Source organism: Etheostoma spectabile, chromosome 24, assembly GCF_008692095.1.
Source record: "Etheostoma spectabile isolate EspeVRDwgs_2016 chromosome 24, UIUC_Espe_1.0, whole genome shotgun sequence".
Taxonomy (NCBI): Eukaryota; Metazoa; Chordata; class Actinopteri; order Perciformes; family Percidae; genus Etheostoma; species Etheostoma spectabile.
Window position 1 is genome coordinate 3,276,012 of NC_045756.1, and position 19,024 is coordinate 3,295,035.

At 40.8% G+C, this 19,024-nt stretch overlaps 1 protein-coding gene and 1 long non-coding RNA gene across 3 annotated transcripts; one reads left to right on the forward strand and one right to left on the reverse strand.

The window, feature by feature from the left end:
- The first annotated feature begins 9,406 nt into the window (after nucleotides 1-9,406).
- On the forward strand, nucleotides 9,407-14,069 carry hpxb (hemopexin b). Of its 2 annotated transcripts, XM_032506163.1 has the most exons (10): nucleotides 9,407-9,613; nucleotides 10,339-10,364; nucleotides 11,464-11,547; nucleotides 11,687-11,838; nucleotides 11,937-12,090; nucleotides 12,324-12,536; nucleotides 12,651-12,743; nucleotides 13,069-13,199; nucleotides 13,300-13,447; nucleotides 13,597-14,069. In XM_032506163.1, the coding sequence occupies exons 1-10, from the start codon at nucleotides 9,549-9,551 to the stop codon at nucleotides 13,821-13,823; spliced, it is 1,293 nt and encodes a 430-aa protein (XP_032362054.1). In that variant the 5' UTR covers nucleotides 9,407-9,548; the 3' UTR covers nucleotides 13,824-14,069. The 2 variants fall into 2 exon arrangements, with proteins under 2 accessions (XP_032362054.1, XP_032362055.1); XM_032506164.1 differs by lacking the exon at nucleotides 10,339-10,364 and having other exon boundaries at nucleotides 9,488-9,613.
- A 301-nt stretch (nucleotides 14,070-14,370) lies between these two features.
- On the reverse strand, nucleotides 14,371-14,683 carry LOC116673858 (uncharacterized). Its single transcript, XR_004327887.1, has 3 exons — nucleotides 14,641-14,683; nucleotides 14,517-14,594; nucleotides 14,371-14,470 (listed from the first exon to the last, which is right to left on the reverse strand). It is a non-coding gene; the product is annotated as an uncharacterized LOC116673858 (long non-coding RNA).
- Nucleotides 14,684-19,024: the final 4,341 nt, after the last annotated feature.

Consider the following 19,024-nt stretch of genomic DNA (forward strand, 5'->3'; position numbering starts at 1 on the left):
GCTTGATCTAATGTTATTCCAATCTGAATCATCAAAGGAGTCTACGTAAATCCAGCTGCATTTGTGTTTTATAAAAGATTTTTTTTAAATAATTAATAGGGCAGTTATTTATGGAGGGTGATAGGCATTTGATAATAGACTGTTAATTAGTTGTTTCATCAGAGATTTCCCAGGAAATGTTTCCAAAGTATATAACTATTTTAAAAGATGTATGGTTGGAAGACTGTACAGTAGGACTTTTTGGGAAATTCCAAATTATTAATTCCAAATTATTATTATATATATCGGTTATTTCAAAGTAGTCTCACATTATGCGTAGTGTAACTTTATCACAAAACCCTAAAATTAGGTTGGCAAATGTTAGGACAGACTGCTACCATCTGAAAGTTTTACAGTTTTTGCAACACTTCAGTGTGATATTAATTTGTGATGCATCTGCTGCTGTGGACTCAGCCACAAATCTTTCTCCGTCCTGATGAAAGCCCACCATTACATCTCACCCAAAACACTTTTGTTAGATTTCTCTCCCTAATGTGCATGTGATGAATATTTCTCAGATGCTTCCTTAAGGCCATATCTGATCAAAACAAATGCACCTGCACTTTTTTTCCCCTTCTTGCAACTGCAACTCCCCCAGGACGGGTAAAAATTGACTCCCTGGCTTCCTCCACCAGGCAATTACGTGCCATCTGTTCCCATCTTGGTTGTTCCAGCTCGTTTTGTTTCTGCGATTGTTCGTCTAATATCATAGGCCTGAAAGTGTTAGTGAGGAAGGGGGAGCAGAGGGGGGGACACAAAAATGAGGAGTGGCATGAAGAGGAATTAATCGAATCTAACAGCAGAACCAGATCTTCCCCTCTGAAAGGATAGACAGTCCCACTAGAATGAGGACCATTACCATATTCATCACCTAATATTGCCTGCTGTATGCAAAGTGGGAGAGAAGAGTGAAATATAACTTTCTTGACCATCTTTCTAATTCCATCTGTGAAAGCTTGCAGGCTGCTTTTTTAATGGTTTGTTTGCAAACAGATCAATTTAGTACCTGCTTTTCTGTGATGCTGCCATTTGTTTTGGAGTGGTAATAATACCCATTAACTTCCCTGTCATATATCCCACTGATATTTATATATATATATATATATGTGGTTGTTATGCTGCCATGCTAAATCACATTATTGTTGTGTTACAGTAACTATTGGGCCCATTACTCTCTGCCACACACACAGGTTGGAAGCAGCGTGTACATGTAATTGCAGTGATGTTGCAGAGGAGGTGAGCAGCTGGATTGGAGAGTTTTAACAGTGATATCAATAACAGAGCGCCACCTTAGGCCGATATAATTGTCCATCTCTCCTGACAGAGCGAAAGATAGAAATAATCAGTCACAACACCGGCCCAGCCGCCTGTAGGACCTCGTGTGACATCCAGCAACAGTGATGGCTCAGGACCCATCTGTGTCCAGGGGGCAACACTCTCTGTGTGTGTGTGTGTGTGTGTGTGTGTGTGTGTGTGTGTGTGTGTGTGTGTGTGTGTGTGTGTGTGTGTTTGTGAGGATAATTGGTGAGAAGATGTTGGATCCTATAAGTAGAGAAAACCTTCAACACTGCTTAAAGGCTCATACAATACACTGAACAGTGGCCTTTATACATTTCATATGAGTTAGAAACAACAAGTTGAGGTATACTACTGCGCCATTTAAAAAGTATGTTCAGAGCTTGCTTTGTAAAACCGACATTTTTAATCAAAACTTGGTGCTAAAAGTTAGATATTAAACAACATCAAATACCTTATCTTGTTTTGTGGGATACAATGTATTCTAAAAAAAAAGAAAAAGAAAAGAAAAGCAGTCTGACAACAGAAGATAAATCATGAAATGTTCTTCCACCCTGCACATATATTGTGTGAAATCAGACAAGCAGGTAGATATGTATGATTCTCTTCTTGGGACCAAACCTGGACAAAACTGTTCCAATTGTCCCGTGCTGACTAACAGACTGAAGATATAATAAAGCTGAGATAAAAAACACCTACAGTACAGGAAAGTCAGCCATCTGCAAAATGTTACGCAATGGGAAAGTAACTAGTATAAGTAGCCTGCCTTTTATATGACAATACGTAAATTTAAGAAATTCTCCCATTGATTTACATTTGTGTAAATGTTCAGTACCTCTGCCTTTTTGCAGATAGATGACTGCACTATATGACTCGGCTCTATGAAGCCTTAGTAATTTAGTTATATTTCATTGTTATAGCTAAGTACACTGATTATATATTTAATGTAACATACAATCTTATTTAAAGCACATGTGATGCACAATGCATCAACTGTTGGTTGCTTTCTGAAGCTTTGCATTTGCTGACATCTAGTGGTTAACAGGTGAAATGTGGGTGTATTTGGTCAAACTGTCATTATGTGTCAATAAAGTGTCTCATAGATATAATCAATACATAAATGTTCATTCCTTGTAAACGTGATGGTGCATTATTATTACTTATGTGGCTTTACTTTACTTAAGACTGTAAATCCAGTAAAACAGTTAACATTTAACACAAACATTTCCATTAACAGGCAGAATTTTCAGAGGTTAATCCATTTAAAAAAATAATTTTAGTAGGTAATATGCAGTGTTTGAAAGTGTCATTTTATCTATAGTGCCACTTTTTAATTCAAATTTTTAGATGTAAGTTATTTGTTTGTGGAGCCCTAAAATGAACAACCTGCCTGCTTCCATAAAAGTCCACATCAGAAAATTCACCAGGCTTAATATTTCTAATTAAATCCTCCTTAAATTATATATTTAAAGCTATGGTGCGTAGTACCTGTTGCCCCCACGTTTAACGGATCACTCGAGCTGCTGTGTTCAAATGTTGCCAAACTACGTTTTGTGGAGCTGATAGAATTTAATAGCTTTGCATCAGCTAATTGGCAATGGCTTGAATGTAACATTTCTTAATATCAAATAGTTGTGCACTATAGCTTAAAGTCTTCTGTTTTCTGAATATTTCTCAAAATAGTAAGCCTGCTATCACTCCTAAAATCCATTCTCATGTTTGCAGTAGACATTACCAAAATTTACACTATGTATTATTCATCTTTTCTGATGTTTAAGTTTCTTTACATGTATATATTCAATAATTTGTGCAAGTGGTCAGTTGACCCCAAATGACAAATACTCCTGTGCAGAATGCAATGAAAAGAGGGAGGGAAAAGGGGTGAGATGGGGGAGTGACAAAGAGAGGTGGAGGGAGGAAGAGCTGGAAGCTGCAGGACAGAGCAGAGAGAGCAGTGGAGAAACAAGCACACACCTGGAGTTCAGGTAAGACATCTTTATATGCACTGGGGGAATCTTACAGAATTATAGTCTTACATTTTGAATCTTAAAATCTGTATTAAAACATTGTTACACTGCTGTACTCAAATTGAATTGGAATAAAAAATGTGTTTTTGTCTGAGACAGTTTGCTGCCTAGAGATTCATCTGTTTTAGTTGACTACAGAAAGTTGAATGTGAATATTAAAGAATCCTTTACCGGTGGGCTTTACGCTCTGTTACTTTTGGTGAATGGCTCTGTTGTTTGGTTTAGATACACTGGAATGCTCCTTAACATCTTGCATAATCCTCTCAATTATGAATGGTATCATTTATTCTATGGTCTCTCTCAGCACCTCAGCAAAGGCCATCAGGTAACTTAGCAACTAGTGCCTCTCATTCAACATTAAAGGGGGGGGGGGGGGGGGGGGGGGGGGGTAACATGAGACCCAGTGGCCTCACTCCAGGAGAGTGCCAAGGATTTGTTACTGACACATAACCTATATTTTCCCTCATTCCAACAAACGATTGAAGACTCTTCACCTGTATGTGCATACGTTTGGACATTGAGATGGTACTCAAGATTCAGTTTTCCGTCATTTCTCCTTGAGTTCTTAATTTTAAGAACTCATTAAAAAAGACAAATGACAACCTTTGTGAGCAGCATACAACTAATTCCCCCCACAGATAACAGCTTAAACATCATTTTTAAAAACATGGGAAACAGATTTTGTCCATTGACACTCACACATGTTTCCAGGGCGACTTTATTGTGACCATGCAACGGTAAACTGACACCTAACCCTTTCATCCTTTTAAAAGCATTGTTGTTTTGCTTCATGGGGGTAAAAGGCTCTTTAACTTGGTCTACACTGTTAATATATACACGCTGGTACCCACAATTGCCAACTCTGAATATGATCCATTTTGCATAGTCATAAAGAAAACAAAGAAAGAACTGACCCCTCTCCTGGCAGTGTCTCACATACTGTGTGTTGGTGTTGAGAGACAGAGTTCAGTTTCAATGCTCTCAGCAGATAAGCGCGGCTGTTTTCCCCAAAAGTAACAATGAGTGTCTGTGCTGCACTCGGAAGCAACTATTCAAGACTGTTGAGGTTTCACGATGAGTGACATTAAGAGAAGTGACTTACACTCATAAACCCCTCTATATCCCAATGACCATTCAATTAATACATAATGTCGGAAATAGCTATAAATACTGATGAAATGATAACATTTCAGTTGAGGTACAGCATGACTGCTTATTCAAGGCACATGTACTAATTTGCACATGACAATAGACATTTGTTATTGTAGTGATCAGAACCTGCCAACAATGTTGACTATAGTCTGAATATAATGCTAAACCTCAGGGAAACAGGACAGTGGTTACCTGAGAGCCCTTAAGTGTCTTGAGAGAAACTGAATGTTGTGAGGGATAGATAAAGTTGCAACGAAAGGGAACCTGTGTCCCAGCTTGAAAAACAGAAATGGTCACATGTCCCCACAGGGTTCATGTGATACACCTGAGTAAACAGGTAGGTCAAATAGATTTCAAAGAGGACTGAAGAGTTAATTTACCAAACATGACAGGATGTATGGTATATTTGAAATACTTAAGTTGTTCTTGTATTTTCTTTTAAAGCACCTAAGTATGTGTTGTTATACTTAATGCTTTGTTGTGGGTTTTGAAGGTAACACATTTGTCCATTGCATTTTCTCTTTGTCTTGACAGAAACAAAAAGTAGTAATAAAAGGAAAACCCCTTTTATTAACAAGGAGGATTTTTCAAATCTATCATTCAACATACATCATGTTAATTCGGTCACATTCAGAGAAAAGAGCCCTTCTTGGGTTCTCGGCCCTGCTGACACACAGCACTCCAAAACCGAGAGATGTGACCTCCCCACCTTCCCCACCCTTCACCCCACGGGAGTCCATCTTTAAACCCATATCTTGTACTTCACCTCCTCCGTGGGTGACTCAGGCCCTTTCCAACCTGGAACAAGGAGAGCAGGAATTGCAAAGCCTCAGGGAGCGACAGCAGGCCGAAGCCGAGGAGGTGAACCGTGAGTTGGACAATGCTGCAATTGAAGCTCAGAGAGAGGAGCGTCGCCTTCTTGAGAAGGTTGAGCAGGACCACAGAGAAGTCCAGCGACACCTTAGTCAAGTAAAGAGAGAGAATGCAGCAGCGATGCGAGTTGTGCAGTCACTTGTTGATCAGCAACTTAGAAAGATTGGACAACTGACGGAGCAGATACAAAGATGGGGCAGTAGAGCTGATGGATCCAACAAAAATCAGCTCCAAAGAGGCATGGCAGAGGTCACTCAACCTTGGGAGATCTCTCTCACAATGAAAAGGGTCAGTTTCTTGCCAAGCCCTGTGTCCATGTCCTTTAACTTAGGGGAAGTTGATGTTCGAGAGCAAAGTATGACCTACCCAATTGGTGTCTGTGGTGTCCAAGGTCAAAAATGTGCCTTGCACTCAGGGGATACAGCATTTTCAAACACTGCCCCTCTTGAAATTCGAAAGGAACCACAACCAAACAGAGCTGGGCAAATGTTCAATCCAGAGGAGAGCAGTAAGGCAAACAGTGGGAACACGCGTGTTGTCCGGAAACTACGTCTGTCAAGCTCTACAGAAAATGAAGACGATCCCAAATCACCCACTGTAAACACCCCCACAACAAGGCATCGTGGTATATCGGAGTCATCCCAAGATGAGGAAATAGAGTCTCTCTGTTCAGACACACAGGGGCAAGACCTTTTTCTTGCTATACCATCAGTCTCCAGTCAAGGAGAATCTGAAGGTGATGAATCTGATGGCAGAACAAAGAAGCGCTCCACATTAAAGGGTAAAAGGAAGCAAAAGGCCGTTTTCTTGGTCTCAAGTGAAGAACCATCCTGCCCACCTGAAGAAACTGATGCAAAAAGCAGTTATGTGGCAATAACTTCGAAGACTAGGCGCAAAAGTTCACTCTCCAGGCACAATCTTGTAGATCTTTCCACTAGACATCACCCACTTTTTCCAAACACTCTACCCAAGAAAAAGATTTCAAATGAATCTTCAATGGAAAGTGGAAGCCCTCCATCCCCAGTGGACAGTGAGGATACCTGTTACACCTATACTGTAAATACTCCAGTCAATGGTTCCCTCGAGCAAGAACCCTGCCGCTCAATATCCACCACTGATCTCTCAGGTAAACTTTGCCCTTTGATCAACCAGGGTGAGCGTAGAGGAATCAGGAAGGTTAACCGAATGCGTCTTGCCTCTGAACCTTCAACCCTTAAAAAAAGCCAAGGCCATGAAACAGAATCTGACATGAACACTGTGAGTTCTGGTGAACGGCAATCAAGATCTCAGACTCCTGTCTTTAATTTAAACCGTGTGAGCAGATCTCTGTCCATGTCAGCTATTGAAGGAGACAAATTACACCAAGGCAAGGTATCACATCAATACAACATGGACAACAAAGAAAGAGTTTCGTCAGTTCTGGGGGAATTGGAGGAAGAGTGTGGTTCAAATGGGCTTGACTCAGCTTGTCTGGTTAAACAGTTTGGAAAACAAGGATCAGGTCGCACTGACTTTAACCTACCAAGTGGCGTCCATGCAACTGTCAAAGGGCAACTATTTGTGGTGGATTGTGGAAACGCACGCATTCAGGTGACTGATCTCCAGAAGAATGTTGTACAGCAGGTGTCTCCCTCAGGATCAGAAAGGTCTTCCCGCATCTGCAACTACTTTGACGTGGCTGTGAACTCAAAGGGCCTCATTGCCCTGACCTGTGCTGCTGAACGAGCTGTGTTGGTGTTCAGCCGTCATGGACGCCTCCTGCAAACATTTGGAGGCACATTGATTGGTTCCACCAATGAGGAGCTTGATGCTCCCAGAGGGGTGACTGTTACCCGTCAAGATGAGTTCTTGGTCGCTGACATCAAGCGTGGCACCTTAACTTCCCTCAAGCTGGACCCCAAAACTGGGGCCAGATTGGAGCGCACAGTGGTGACTGGGTACCACAGACCATACCTGGTGGCCGCCTGTCTTACTACTGGGCTAATAGCAGTATCGGAACGAGGTAATGAGACTGGACGTGTCCCATGCATCCGGGTCATGGAGCCTGGCTGGAACACTATCCGAATCCTAGGGGTGTGCTCTGGCTTGGGGCCTGTTCTGACCTGCCCTTGGGGTCTCTGTATTGACAAAGATGGGGATGTCCTGGTGGTAGACTGGGGCAAGCAGCACCACCGTGTTCTTTTCTACCCATCTAAAGGTGTTGGCTGGCCTCTGGTGAACCACAGCCTAAGTAGCCCAAGGGGCCTCGCACTGCTCCCTGATGGCCACATGGTCGTGTCAGACAGCATGAATCATTGCATTAAGATCTACCGCTACAAGTGAACCGCAGAGGATGATAAAGTCAGAGATAGAAATCTGTAATAACAGGCAATATATATCAAACATTCTGGAATTTATTATGCAAGTTTCTTTGACAATAATTAACAGCCTCTAACTTCTACCTGTTTTAATTTGACAAGACCATGTTTGATGAGATTTCAATTGGTGGTGGTACTTTTTACTTTTTCCTCATGATAAATCAATAGATGTAGGGCAATTGCAACAGACTAGGAACAACTCTTTTCACTAACAACATTCAGTAAAAACAGTAGAAGTAGTGAATAAAAGTACTAATGCAGGCTTCTAAATTACCCTTGAGTGTTATTGTTGTATTATTCTACATTAAAGCATGGTATACCATTATGCTGAGTGCTTAAAGGATTTTGAATTACATTTTGTGAAAACCTATTATTGCTTAATAATCAAGAGAAATGAGAGCAGGTTTCGACATAAGCAATGGCTCGATGGCCTGGGGCCAGTAAAACAGCATGTCAGACAAGTTGATTGGCCAGTCACTGGCCCGTTCAGGCCAGTCATATTGGTTGTGCCAATCCAAGTAACAAGTCAGTTCTTTGTAATTTGATGCTAATGTCAACATTAGACCACCGGCGCCCGCAACAATGAGTCCCGACATTCTTTGGAACTTAAGTAGCAGCGGCAGCAACACAAACCTGTTTTCTCTTCATTGTGCATAGTTTAGGAAAATAACATACAATGTACCAAAACCATATCACAAAAGTTATCTATATGTTTTTGCTTTTTTCTAACCAAAATACACAATAATCCACATGGGAAGTTTACAGAGTGAGGGAAAGCAGTGGTGTCATGGGCTTGACACAGTGAAACTATAGCCTCAGTCTGGCCCTTCAACACAAATTAAACAAGCATTACTGTATAAAAACTATCAATTATTAGAGAGAAATCCAACTGAAATGACTGAACACATTTGTAGAGACAGAATAGTTTTGTTTTTCTTTTATTCTGGGCCAGTACACATATATAATGGGCCATTAACCCTGATCCACTGGCCTGGGGGGCCAGTGAGACAAATGTGATGTGTGACACTGGAGAACACTCAGTGTAATCAGCAGATGAAAAACTGTAGTTGGCTTAAGCTTAACAGGGGTGTTGTGATTGTTGTACTGTCAATCTCTCTGACTTAAAATAATTAAACTTTGATTTAAATCGAATTTGCATGATCTTGGTTATTCCATAGCCCAACCACACCAAACTCAAAGACTGGTTACTGTAGTTTTGGGGTATTTTTCGGGTGACCATTTTTACCCAAAAGCCAATGTATTACCTGTCATGTTGGTCACCCAACACAAAAGGAAACAAGGGGAGGGTCACAACCCTCTTTTGAAAAACATGGTCTGTTTCTCAACCACAGTTAGACAACGTAACATGTTAAGCAAGCTGATCAATAATTTCATTTGAAATCCAAGTAAAGCTTCACCTTTTATCTACTCTCCAAGTATCTTAAGCAATGAATCTCAAGCAATACATCAGCTTTATTAAAGATATTTACTGTGCTTCAAGGCAGATATTGCTAGTATAGACCATATCCTGTGCTGGGCATAATATTGACTTTTTTTTAGAAAATAAACATATCATGAAATGAGTAAATTGTAATACTGATCGTAAATGATCATGCCATAGCCATGTTTTGCAATATCCAAAACTCCACCTCCCTGCGTATGCAAACATTCACACATTCACACAGTTACTCAACATGTCAACCCACACACACACTTCAGTATAAAAGTGCAGGTTCAGCTCCTGCCCAGCTCCAGCTCTCCTCCCCAGGTTCCACATCAGAGGACCTCATCAGGACCGCACACCATGGAGCTTTTCACCAAAACTCTGTTTCTGTGCTTAGCACTAGCCCTCACTAATGGAGCACCTGCGTGAGTATTAAACTCTTTATCTAGCTTAAAATTAATTAACACACACAATTTGTCATTCAGGTCAGGATGTGCTTGTTCTGACTTGGATCTCAAGATCCTTAACTGCTGACATCCTGTGCACATTTCAAGAGTTTTCCCCACCCTTGAAAAGTAAAGGGCTCTGTGTGTGTCTCTATATACAATATATATAGCTCTTATTTTAAAAAATGCATTTGTATTTTGTGTTTCGTTGTTGCATTGGTTTACATTAACCTGTATGGTGTTCCCGTAATTTTGTCCAGCCTCTGTAACTAATTTGGATCATTCCTGCTTTTTTGTATTTTTTATTTTTAGTGCAGCAGAAATACCCAAGTCACTGTTTATTCATTTCATAACTCTTTTTGCTCATTTACAAAGTTCACCAGTTGGATCGATTGAACAAATACAAGAGTGCAAAGTCATCTATTACCTTGGTGGTGTCCCCCCCTGCCCCCTTCCCCCCCCCCCCCCCCCCCCCCCCCCCCACCCCCCCACACCCCCCCCCCCGCCCCCCCCCCCCCCCCACCACCCCCCCCCCACCCCCCCCCCCCCCCCCCCCCCCCCCCCCCCCCCCCACCCCCCCCCCCCCCCCCCCCCCCCACCCCCCCCCACCCCCCCCCACCCCCCTATCACCATGACAAAAGGATTTTTGGAAGTGAAATGTAACGTTGTGGAAAAATAAGGATCTTTTTTTTTATCATCCACAGGCAGCCACAAGATGCAGCAGTAGACGGTGGGTTTGTACCTCTCTCCCATGTCCCTAGGAGTCATGTAATGTAGCCTAGTCTATTTACCCACTGGTCTAACACGAGCAACGTATTACAAAGATATTAGACATATTTGAAACATTATTTGCAGATTCCAAGATAGGCCTTTATTGATTTAGTTATAGATTAGAAAGTAATTCATGCACCAGGACTGTTTTAAAAATTCAATATTATTTGTTCAACTAGGAAGCCTTTTGTAAGAAAATAAACTTTTTTTTAGCTCATGATCATTTAAATTAATGTAGGCCTATCTGAAAGATTTTCAGACACACTTTTGAAATCACTGATTTAATAAACGTTAACATCACAACCTTGCTTTTTCACTTGTTTGAAGATCGTTTCACGGGTTTATTAATTCATGCAGGAACGCAAAAAGGTAATGTATGAAGCGGACACGGACCCGTGAAGACATGTCCGATACGAACGTGACACACAGACCCGACCGGCACCGATTTAACAGCTGATCGCTGTGACGTTGGCGTTCGTTTGGAAGGAGGCCTAATGAGTTGTCAAAACAACACATTGCGTCTTACCTCATAGCTTACGTCACTTCTCCCTGTGCCTGGCCATCCTCATTGCGAAGAAATGGGCAAATCCATTATTCAGGTTCTCTGTTCTTCCTCTCTTGCTGATTGAAACAGCATGGTTAATCCCCTCCTCAGTTCACTGTGGAAGCCCACTTGCTGTCGCGTAGATGTATCATGACAAACGCTTTCGCATACTCAAGATACTTTGAAATAAAATGACGTGTTGCTAGAGCTGCTTTGCTAATTTGCTCTCTGACCCTTCACCCCAAGAGCAGGTCGCTCGCGCAGGTGCACTTTGAACACACACGCTCACGCACGCACACACACACACACATCTCCCACGATAAGACTGTCTGATCTTACGTAATGTTAAACAGACCCGGTTCTAGGGTTCAAGTAGACCCGTGCAGACCTCCACTGGTTTGTCCATTATTTGTCTGGTAAACAAGCTGTCCTGTCTGGTGATTCCCATTTTCTGTATTTTCCCTTGTTTCAGTTGCGCTAATGACAACAACAGTTATTATCTCCATGTTGTTAGATGCTGCTCTTCCAGACCGGTGTGCAGGTATTGAGTTCGATGCCATCACTCCTGACGAGAAAGGAAACATTTTATACTTCAAAGGTGTGGAATGTTTTTTTTAATAAAGATCACTGGACTTTATTTTCTAATGGGATTATTTGAGTTTATTTTATATATTTTTCCAGACGGAATAAGCCTACATGTTTATGGCAGTGTAACGAAACAGATGTTTTCCCTTCAGGTAGCCACTTGTGGAGGGGTTTCCATGGTCCAGCTCAGCCCTCCAATAAGTATTTCAAGGAGCTTGATGACAACCATAACACCGGCCATGTTGATGCTGCCTTCCGCATGCACAACACAGGGAACAAAGACGATCACATCTATATCTTCCGGGTATGATCCACACATTTCAGTTTCATTTGTAATGTGAGTCTGTTAAAAAAAATCAGATTCAGAGCTACCTACACTTTATTCTGATGTAATCTCTCCAGGATGACAAAGTGTTCAACTATTACAACCACACCCTGGCGGACGGGTATCCAAAAAAGATCCGGGAGGACTTCCCTGGGGTCCCCACTCATCTGGATGCTGCTGTAGAGTGTCCCAAAGGAGAATGCATAACTGACTTAGTTCTGTTCTTCAAGGGTATGTTGGCATGTTAGTCAGATGTTCAGATCTGATCTGAATTTCACTACTGCAGCATGCTCAACAGGTAGCAAATATAGGCAGATTTGTAAGAATTTAACCATATTAATCCCCGTTGCAGGTTATGAGGATACATTAGTGTCAAACTATTTGGGATATAACTAGGCTACCGTAAATAAAAGAGCACATGGTGTTGCTAATTGGTGACTCAAACTAATAATTTACCCCCACAGGAAATGATGTGCACATTTATGATAATGCCACAAAGACAGTGAAGACCAAGACATGGTCCCACCTGCCTGTCTGCACATCTGCTACACGCTGGCTGGAACACTACTACTGTTTCCATGGACACAACTTCACCAGGTTTAACCCGGTGTCCGGAGAGGTGAGCAGTGGCTACCCCAAGGACGCCCGCAGGTACTTCATGACATGCCCCAACTTTGGTGAGTTCATCCAGAAAAGAACAGTCCGGTTTGGTTCAAATTATTTTGCACAAGAAATTGAAAAGGATCTACAGTGTTTCTGGTAAACGTGTAATCTTCTGTATTTGACGGCAGGTCACGGAGGTCATTATAAAATTCGGAAATGCAGTGAGGCTAAAATAGATGCCATCACCACTGATGATGCAGGCAAACGTTATATCTTTGCAGGTAAAGTAAAAACAAAACAAGCAGTATTTAAAGGAATATACAGTATTTGTTTTCTTGCTGCTAAACATGTAAAAAAGTTTTTTCTTTGGCAAAGCTAATATTTTCCAACTGCTTCCAGTCTTTATGCTAAGCTGAAATAATCCACTGCTGGCTACAACATATCTTTAATGCACATATATGAGAGTGTTACTGATCTTCTCTTCTGACTTTCGGCACAAATGGGAAAAAGTGCATTTCCCAATATGTCAAAATATTCCTTTTCCTTTGCTAATTGTTTTGCGCTTGCTGTAAACCTTTCACTAAGACTTCAGTTCAATCTGCCCAGGCCCCATCTACATGCGTCTGGACACCCATCGTGACGGACTTCACGCCTTTCCGATCACCAGGGCGTGGAAGGACGTGACCAACGGAGTGGATGCTGTTTTTTCCTACACTAACAAAATCTACTTGATTAAGGTAGACCTTGAAGTAACCAGTAAAAAATCTTGAAAAACCGCAACCTATTTGTCTATCTGTGTCGAAGTTAAATACCTCTTCTTCTGCCAAACACCTGTAGGGTGATCAGGTTTACATCTATAACACAGCTGTTCACTACACCCTGATTGAAGGCTACCCTAAAACCCTGAAGGAAGAGTTGGGCATTGAAGGACATGTGGACGCTGCTTTTGTCTGTCCCAATGAACATACAGTTCATGTAATCCAAGGTAAGATTGCGGAGTGCTTTTTTCTCAATTTTTCAAAATATGGCTAGGCAGAAAAAAATGTGATGAAAATTAAAAAATAGGGCTAGTATAAGCTTTGTGTTTGCTCCCAAGTGATTAACAAACATCTTATCACACGTTTCTTCCAACAGGAGAGACAATGCGTGCCGTTGACCTTACAGCCACACCCAGGGCAGTGACCCAGGTTCTGCCCATGTCCTTGACCGGCATCGATGCAGCTTTGTGCAGTGAAGAAGGAATTAATGTGTTTAAGGGCTCACAGTTTTACAAATATGAAAGCCCCAGGACACTGGCTTTGAGCCGAATTGCCCCTGTGCCTCAAAATATTACCAAAGCAATGATAGGATGTGAGGAATAGGAGTCAGTGGTGACAGAATGCTTCCCAGTCATCTGATTATTAGTACTTTAAACTCTTCATTGCCCTCCTCCACACCAAATAAAATAAATGACATCTATCTTTATCTTTACAAGCAGACTGGAGGTATGGAATCAAAATCATCTTTTAAATGGAGAGTAAAGAAATACATATGTAAGATTTTTTTTAAATCCTCCTCCCACGCATAGTGGAGTTTGAGTTGTTTGATGAATAAAATGTTGAAAACTACACACTGGAGTCAGTCTGTCAATTTCATGTATTATTATGTCAACAATTTATGATGTCTTTATTATAAAAAGAAAATGTATTATTGGTTTGATATTTTCAAATTGCAGATGTGAAACTGAGACTGAACAATTAGGAGGAACAAAATCCAAAAGAAACGTTTCAAGTGATGACAGAGTTTGGCCACTAGAGGACCTACTGTACAAATGTTTCACCAGAGTCACGTGGTGATCAGATTCACTGATAGCCTGAATCAGCGTCAGTAACAGTTAACCTGAATCAGCTTCAGTAGCAGTTAACCTGAATCAGCTTCAGTAGCAGTTAACCTGAATCAGCTTCAGTAACAGTTAACCTGAATCAGCTTCAGTAGCAGTTAACCTGAATCAGCTTCAGTAACAGTTAACCTGAATCAGCTTCAGTAGCAGTTAACCTGAATCAGCTTCAGTTAACCTGAATCAGCTTCAGTAACAGTTAACCTGAATCAGCTTCAGTAACAGTTAACCTGAATCAGCTTCAGTAGCAGTTAACCTGAATCAGCTTCAGTTAACCTGAATCAGCTTCAGTAGCAGTTAACCTGAATCAGCTTCAGTAACAGTTAACCTGAATCAGCTTCAGTAGCATAACCTGAATAAAGCTTAATGGTACCTGAATCAGCTTCAGTAGCAGTTAACCTGAATCAGCTTCAGTAACAGTTAACCTGAAAGAGCAGTGCTTGTCTCCCCCCCCCCACCCCTCCCCTTATGTAGTCTAATGCACATTCTAAAGAGACAGCCTTATGTCCAGTCACAATGTTTGGCAGCTGTTCCCCTGTTATATCTATCAACTTATTTCTAGCAATGAGTTGCAGGTGTGGTAAAATGGCTGCAGGCAGGTGTGGAGCTCTAGGAATCTACATCAATGGTCTCAATTTAGAGAAATTGCTTGTGGCCAAAACTTTATGTTGTTGCAATAAGGCTGATCAGAAAACCATCTTAGCACAGACATGCTTTCTTCAGCTATAAAGGTTGATCTGATAGCATTAGTGCTGCGTAAAACATAACAGGCTTCATGGTCGAGCAGACGGAGAGTGGAACACTCTGAGCCACCACAGAATCCCAGACACATTGGCTCCCAATCAAAACCAAACATTTCTTGATGTTCCCACCAAGAAAATAAAGTTAACATGATTATGTTCTTTATTAATATATTTTTATTATTGCAACTTTCAATTTCATTCATTTAATATTTTAAACCAAGCAAGCATTCATCAATAAGGCTAATATCCTCCGCATTTTTGTCCTTTAACTTTATATTGTGTGTGAAAAAAAAATTAAAATTAATTCTAATTTCTATGTAAGTTCTTGTTCATTTTCAGAATATTCTCTGCAACATCAATGCCAAGCTTATCATTTTAACCATTCACAAGTCAAAATGTTTAAGGCCAAGATGTCTGAAGATGTTGGTTATTTGATTTAGGAGTCCTGTTCTCTGTTATTATTTCAATGTACAGCATTTACACAAACGGTCCATGCTCATGTTGGACCATTGGGACATGTACGCAGCAGCCAGTGAGAGTCCAGAGGTCGGAGCGGCATTAGCAGGCATTCAAGGCCTTTTCACTCCCTGGAGAGGTTTTTGTTCAGCCAAAATCCCTGGGACTTTCAGCAAGCATAAAGGAAGTGCTTGCCTCAGCACAGCTTAATGGGCAAGGCCATGAGGACACACACACACGCACATAGAACACCACCGCACATACACACAAAAGCAAAGCAGACAGTAAAGTGTTTTCATAGCACACACATACAGCTGCCAGCTATCAGTAATATTGATAAGTGGAGCTGCTTTAAAATGCAGTATATTAAACATGTATTCTTTTACTGATTTCTTTTCATTTTGCTAACAAACGTTAGCCTAAGGTAGGCATTAGAAAAAAAATAAGGTGTCCAAAAGGAAAAGGATTTATCCTCTGCAGAGCATGAATCCGGTCAATAAATTCAATTCCTATGGGCTAATTAAAATGTGATATTTCTCATGGACAAGTAGGAATTTTGTCTGGACAGGGGAACTACAGGAAAGGGCACGGGGTCCCCAAAAACATTCATTCTCTGGGGACCATGACAATCTACAGAAGTCTAGTCATTTATTTTCAGTATATTGATTTAAGATGGAACTAATGTTGAATAAAAAGACCTCTTACTATTCGTACTTGTACTATACTATAAATGCACTATTGAATATATTACCCAAGTAATGGTGAGCCAGGACAGGGCTGCCTCGGAGGAAAACAGGCGAAGTAACGAGACACAATTTCCACGTAGGGAGGAGGTTTCGAAACGATGGATGGGTCAAACAAACACAGAACTTTTACCCTTGTGAACTTGTATCCATTGTGAAAGCAAAAATCAACATTAACTTATTTTAACCTTTTCTTGCCTAGCTTATGTACTAATGTAATGTACAAATGCCACGTACATGAGTTATACAACAAATGTATTAATTTGAACCCAGACCACAATCTTTTCCTAGACCTGCATTGCACCACCTGCACAGGTTCTGCACTGCCGGAGCTCGTGTTGCTGGGCATTCGTAGAATAAGGCATGAAAAAGTGTGCAAAACGTTTTGTTAGATATCACGCGTAAACATTGCATGATGAATTTCACGTTACCACTTGAAATACATTACATTTTGGGTCCTTGATTTCAGACAAAAGAATAAAGAAATAGGGAGAGAATCCAAAAAGAAAACACGAACCATGACAGAAAACAAGTATGGTACAAAAAGTTTATTCAGTAACAGTTCTGTAAACATCTGAGGTAAATGAACATTTACATCAACATGTTCTTTGACAAAAGGTTCAGACGCAAGGCACTTCTCTTCAAAGACAGTCGTTTTACAACGGGAGTAATAGCAGGGGTTGCTCTTCATTTGTAACACGAGGGAGTCTGTGTCCCTGCATAGGGGCGCCATGAAAATCCCATCACACAACCTCTGTTTTCCATCGCAGGGTTTTTATTCAAGGCACATCCATGGTGTAAAAGTTGGAATAGCCAAAAGTCTCTCAATCAATATTTCAGGACAAAAAAGAACAATCACTTTAGATTAATTTCTTGTCCATTCCAAGTCTAATGTCATAGTGTTATTTCCATAAATAAACAAAAATATGTTAATATCCCTCCTCCAAGGACACACTTTTTCTCTTCTATTTATAATATCTTCATAACCTCATAACAGTGGTCAATAACTATCTAAATGTGCAAATCTGTATCTACATATCCAAAGTACTATGAACAGCTAGGAACAACAAGGTTATGAAAAACATTTCAGCAGTGGAAATGAGTCAAATACACCTTGTTGACCTTGTTCTCTTTTAGAGAACAAGGTCAACATAATATATTTTTAAGTGGAAGTGTCCTTTCCCAGATTGATGTAAGGCTTGGTAAACTGATCTTGTGGTTGGAATCATGATTTCTACGTTTAGCGGTGAGGTTCCCAAGCAGAGCTCTTTAGAAATTCCACCACTGTACTGTGATATCTTTGCCACAAATATCTTTGGTTTGTTTAAAATCTTTGGTTTAATCTTACACATCACAGCTAATAGCTTCTTTCCTAAAAAAATAGATTATGTTCTTCAGCTGCCGTAGTGTGCTGAAGTTGTTGATTGGCACCTAAGTTTGATCAGAGAAATGTAAACATTAGACAGTCAGCAAACAGCTTAGATTCAGTTCAGATTGGTTCATCCTTTCTTTAGAACATTTGTTGTACTAAAAATGTACCAACATTTCAATTTAAGTGCTTTTTTTTTTTTTTACTGTATCTTGCTTCTCATTTGTCACCTGTGGTTTATAAAAGTGAAATGGTTGCATTCATGGCAAGTTAGAAATTATACATTTTCAAATTAAAAGTTCTAAAAATGCCCTTTGACACGCTACCGATCTCTGTGCCAAAAGCCCTGTAATCACAAACTTTATGTTCATACTCAAATTAAAGCATAGCTTTAGAGCACAACTGAGATGAGGACCACACAGTGATCAAATGTGACAGACATCTTTCCCAGCAGACATTTTGTCAACACAGGAAAGCACAGGGAGAACAAATACCAATAACGATGGCTCTGTTTAATTTGAGTATTTCAATTAACCGTGACAGTGAGCCACACAATGCATGCCTGTGGGACAATTAAAGCCGGAGTAGGCAGTTTTTTAGTTTTTGGCCTCATTGGGAAAAGATTCCATAATAACCTTTCAGCATATTGTTATTTGAGTAGTCTGAGAGAAAAAAAGACTTCTGAACCTCCTCTTGGCTCTGTTTTCAGGCTTTAAGCTCTGTCGCCGTCATTGGAAACAGTTTGGAAACGGGCAGGTACTTTGAAAAAATTTCTGGCAGGTGACTGGACGAAACATCTGTCAATCAAACTCTTGCCTAAGCCAGTCCTGAGAAGTGCGAATATATCTTTTCCATTGAGAAAAGCCTTCAGTGCCGTTCGTTGCTCTTCTTTCAATGACTACATACACTCCAGTTCTGATATAACTGATGCTATTACAGCAGCTATGCTAAGCTCTTTAAGAGCAACCACTGCTGTTTTGAACAAACAGCCACCTCTCAATGTGGTCAGGTAAGCTAAACCAGTAGCTCCTCACGGGACGCTGATTGGTCCAAGCCAGACACAAATGCATTAGTTGAAGCCTGACAAGATTAATTTTTCTGCAAAGCAACCCAATAAAAGGACGACGGACAGGGTGTGTAGAGCTGCCGGAGCGCACCAGTAAGTTGTCATGTTGACATTTAAGGTGTTTGGATTGATTCACGACGTCAACTGCAAATGCATTGAGTAACATGCAGCGAAACATTCCACCCTAAATAATTTATTTCAGAGGCACAATGAATGAAATTATTATTTTTTCTCAGTGACAGGCTACAATCGGACTATGGAGAGTCTAAAAGAGAGTCTGACAATAGACAATAACACGTGTCGGCGAAG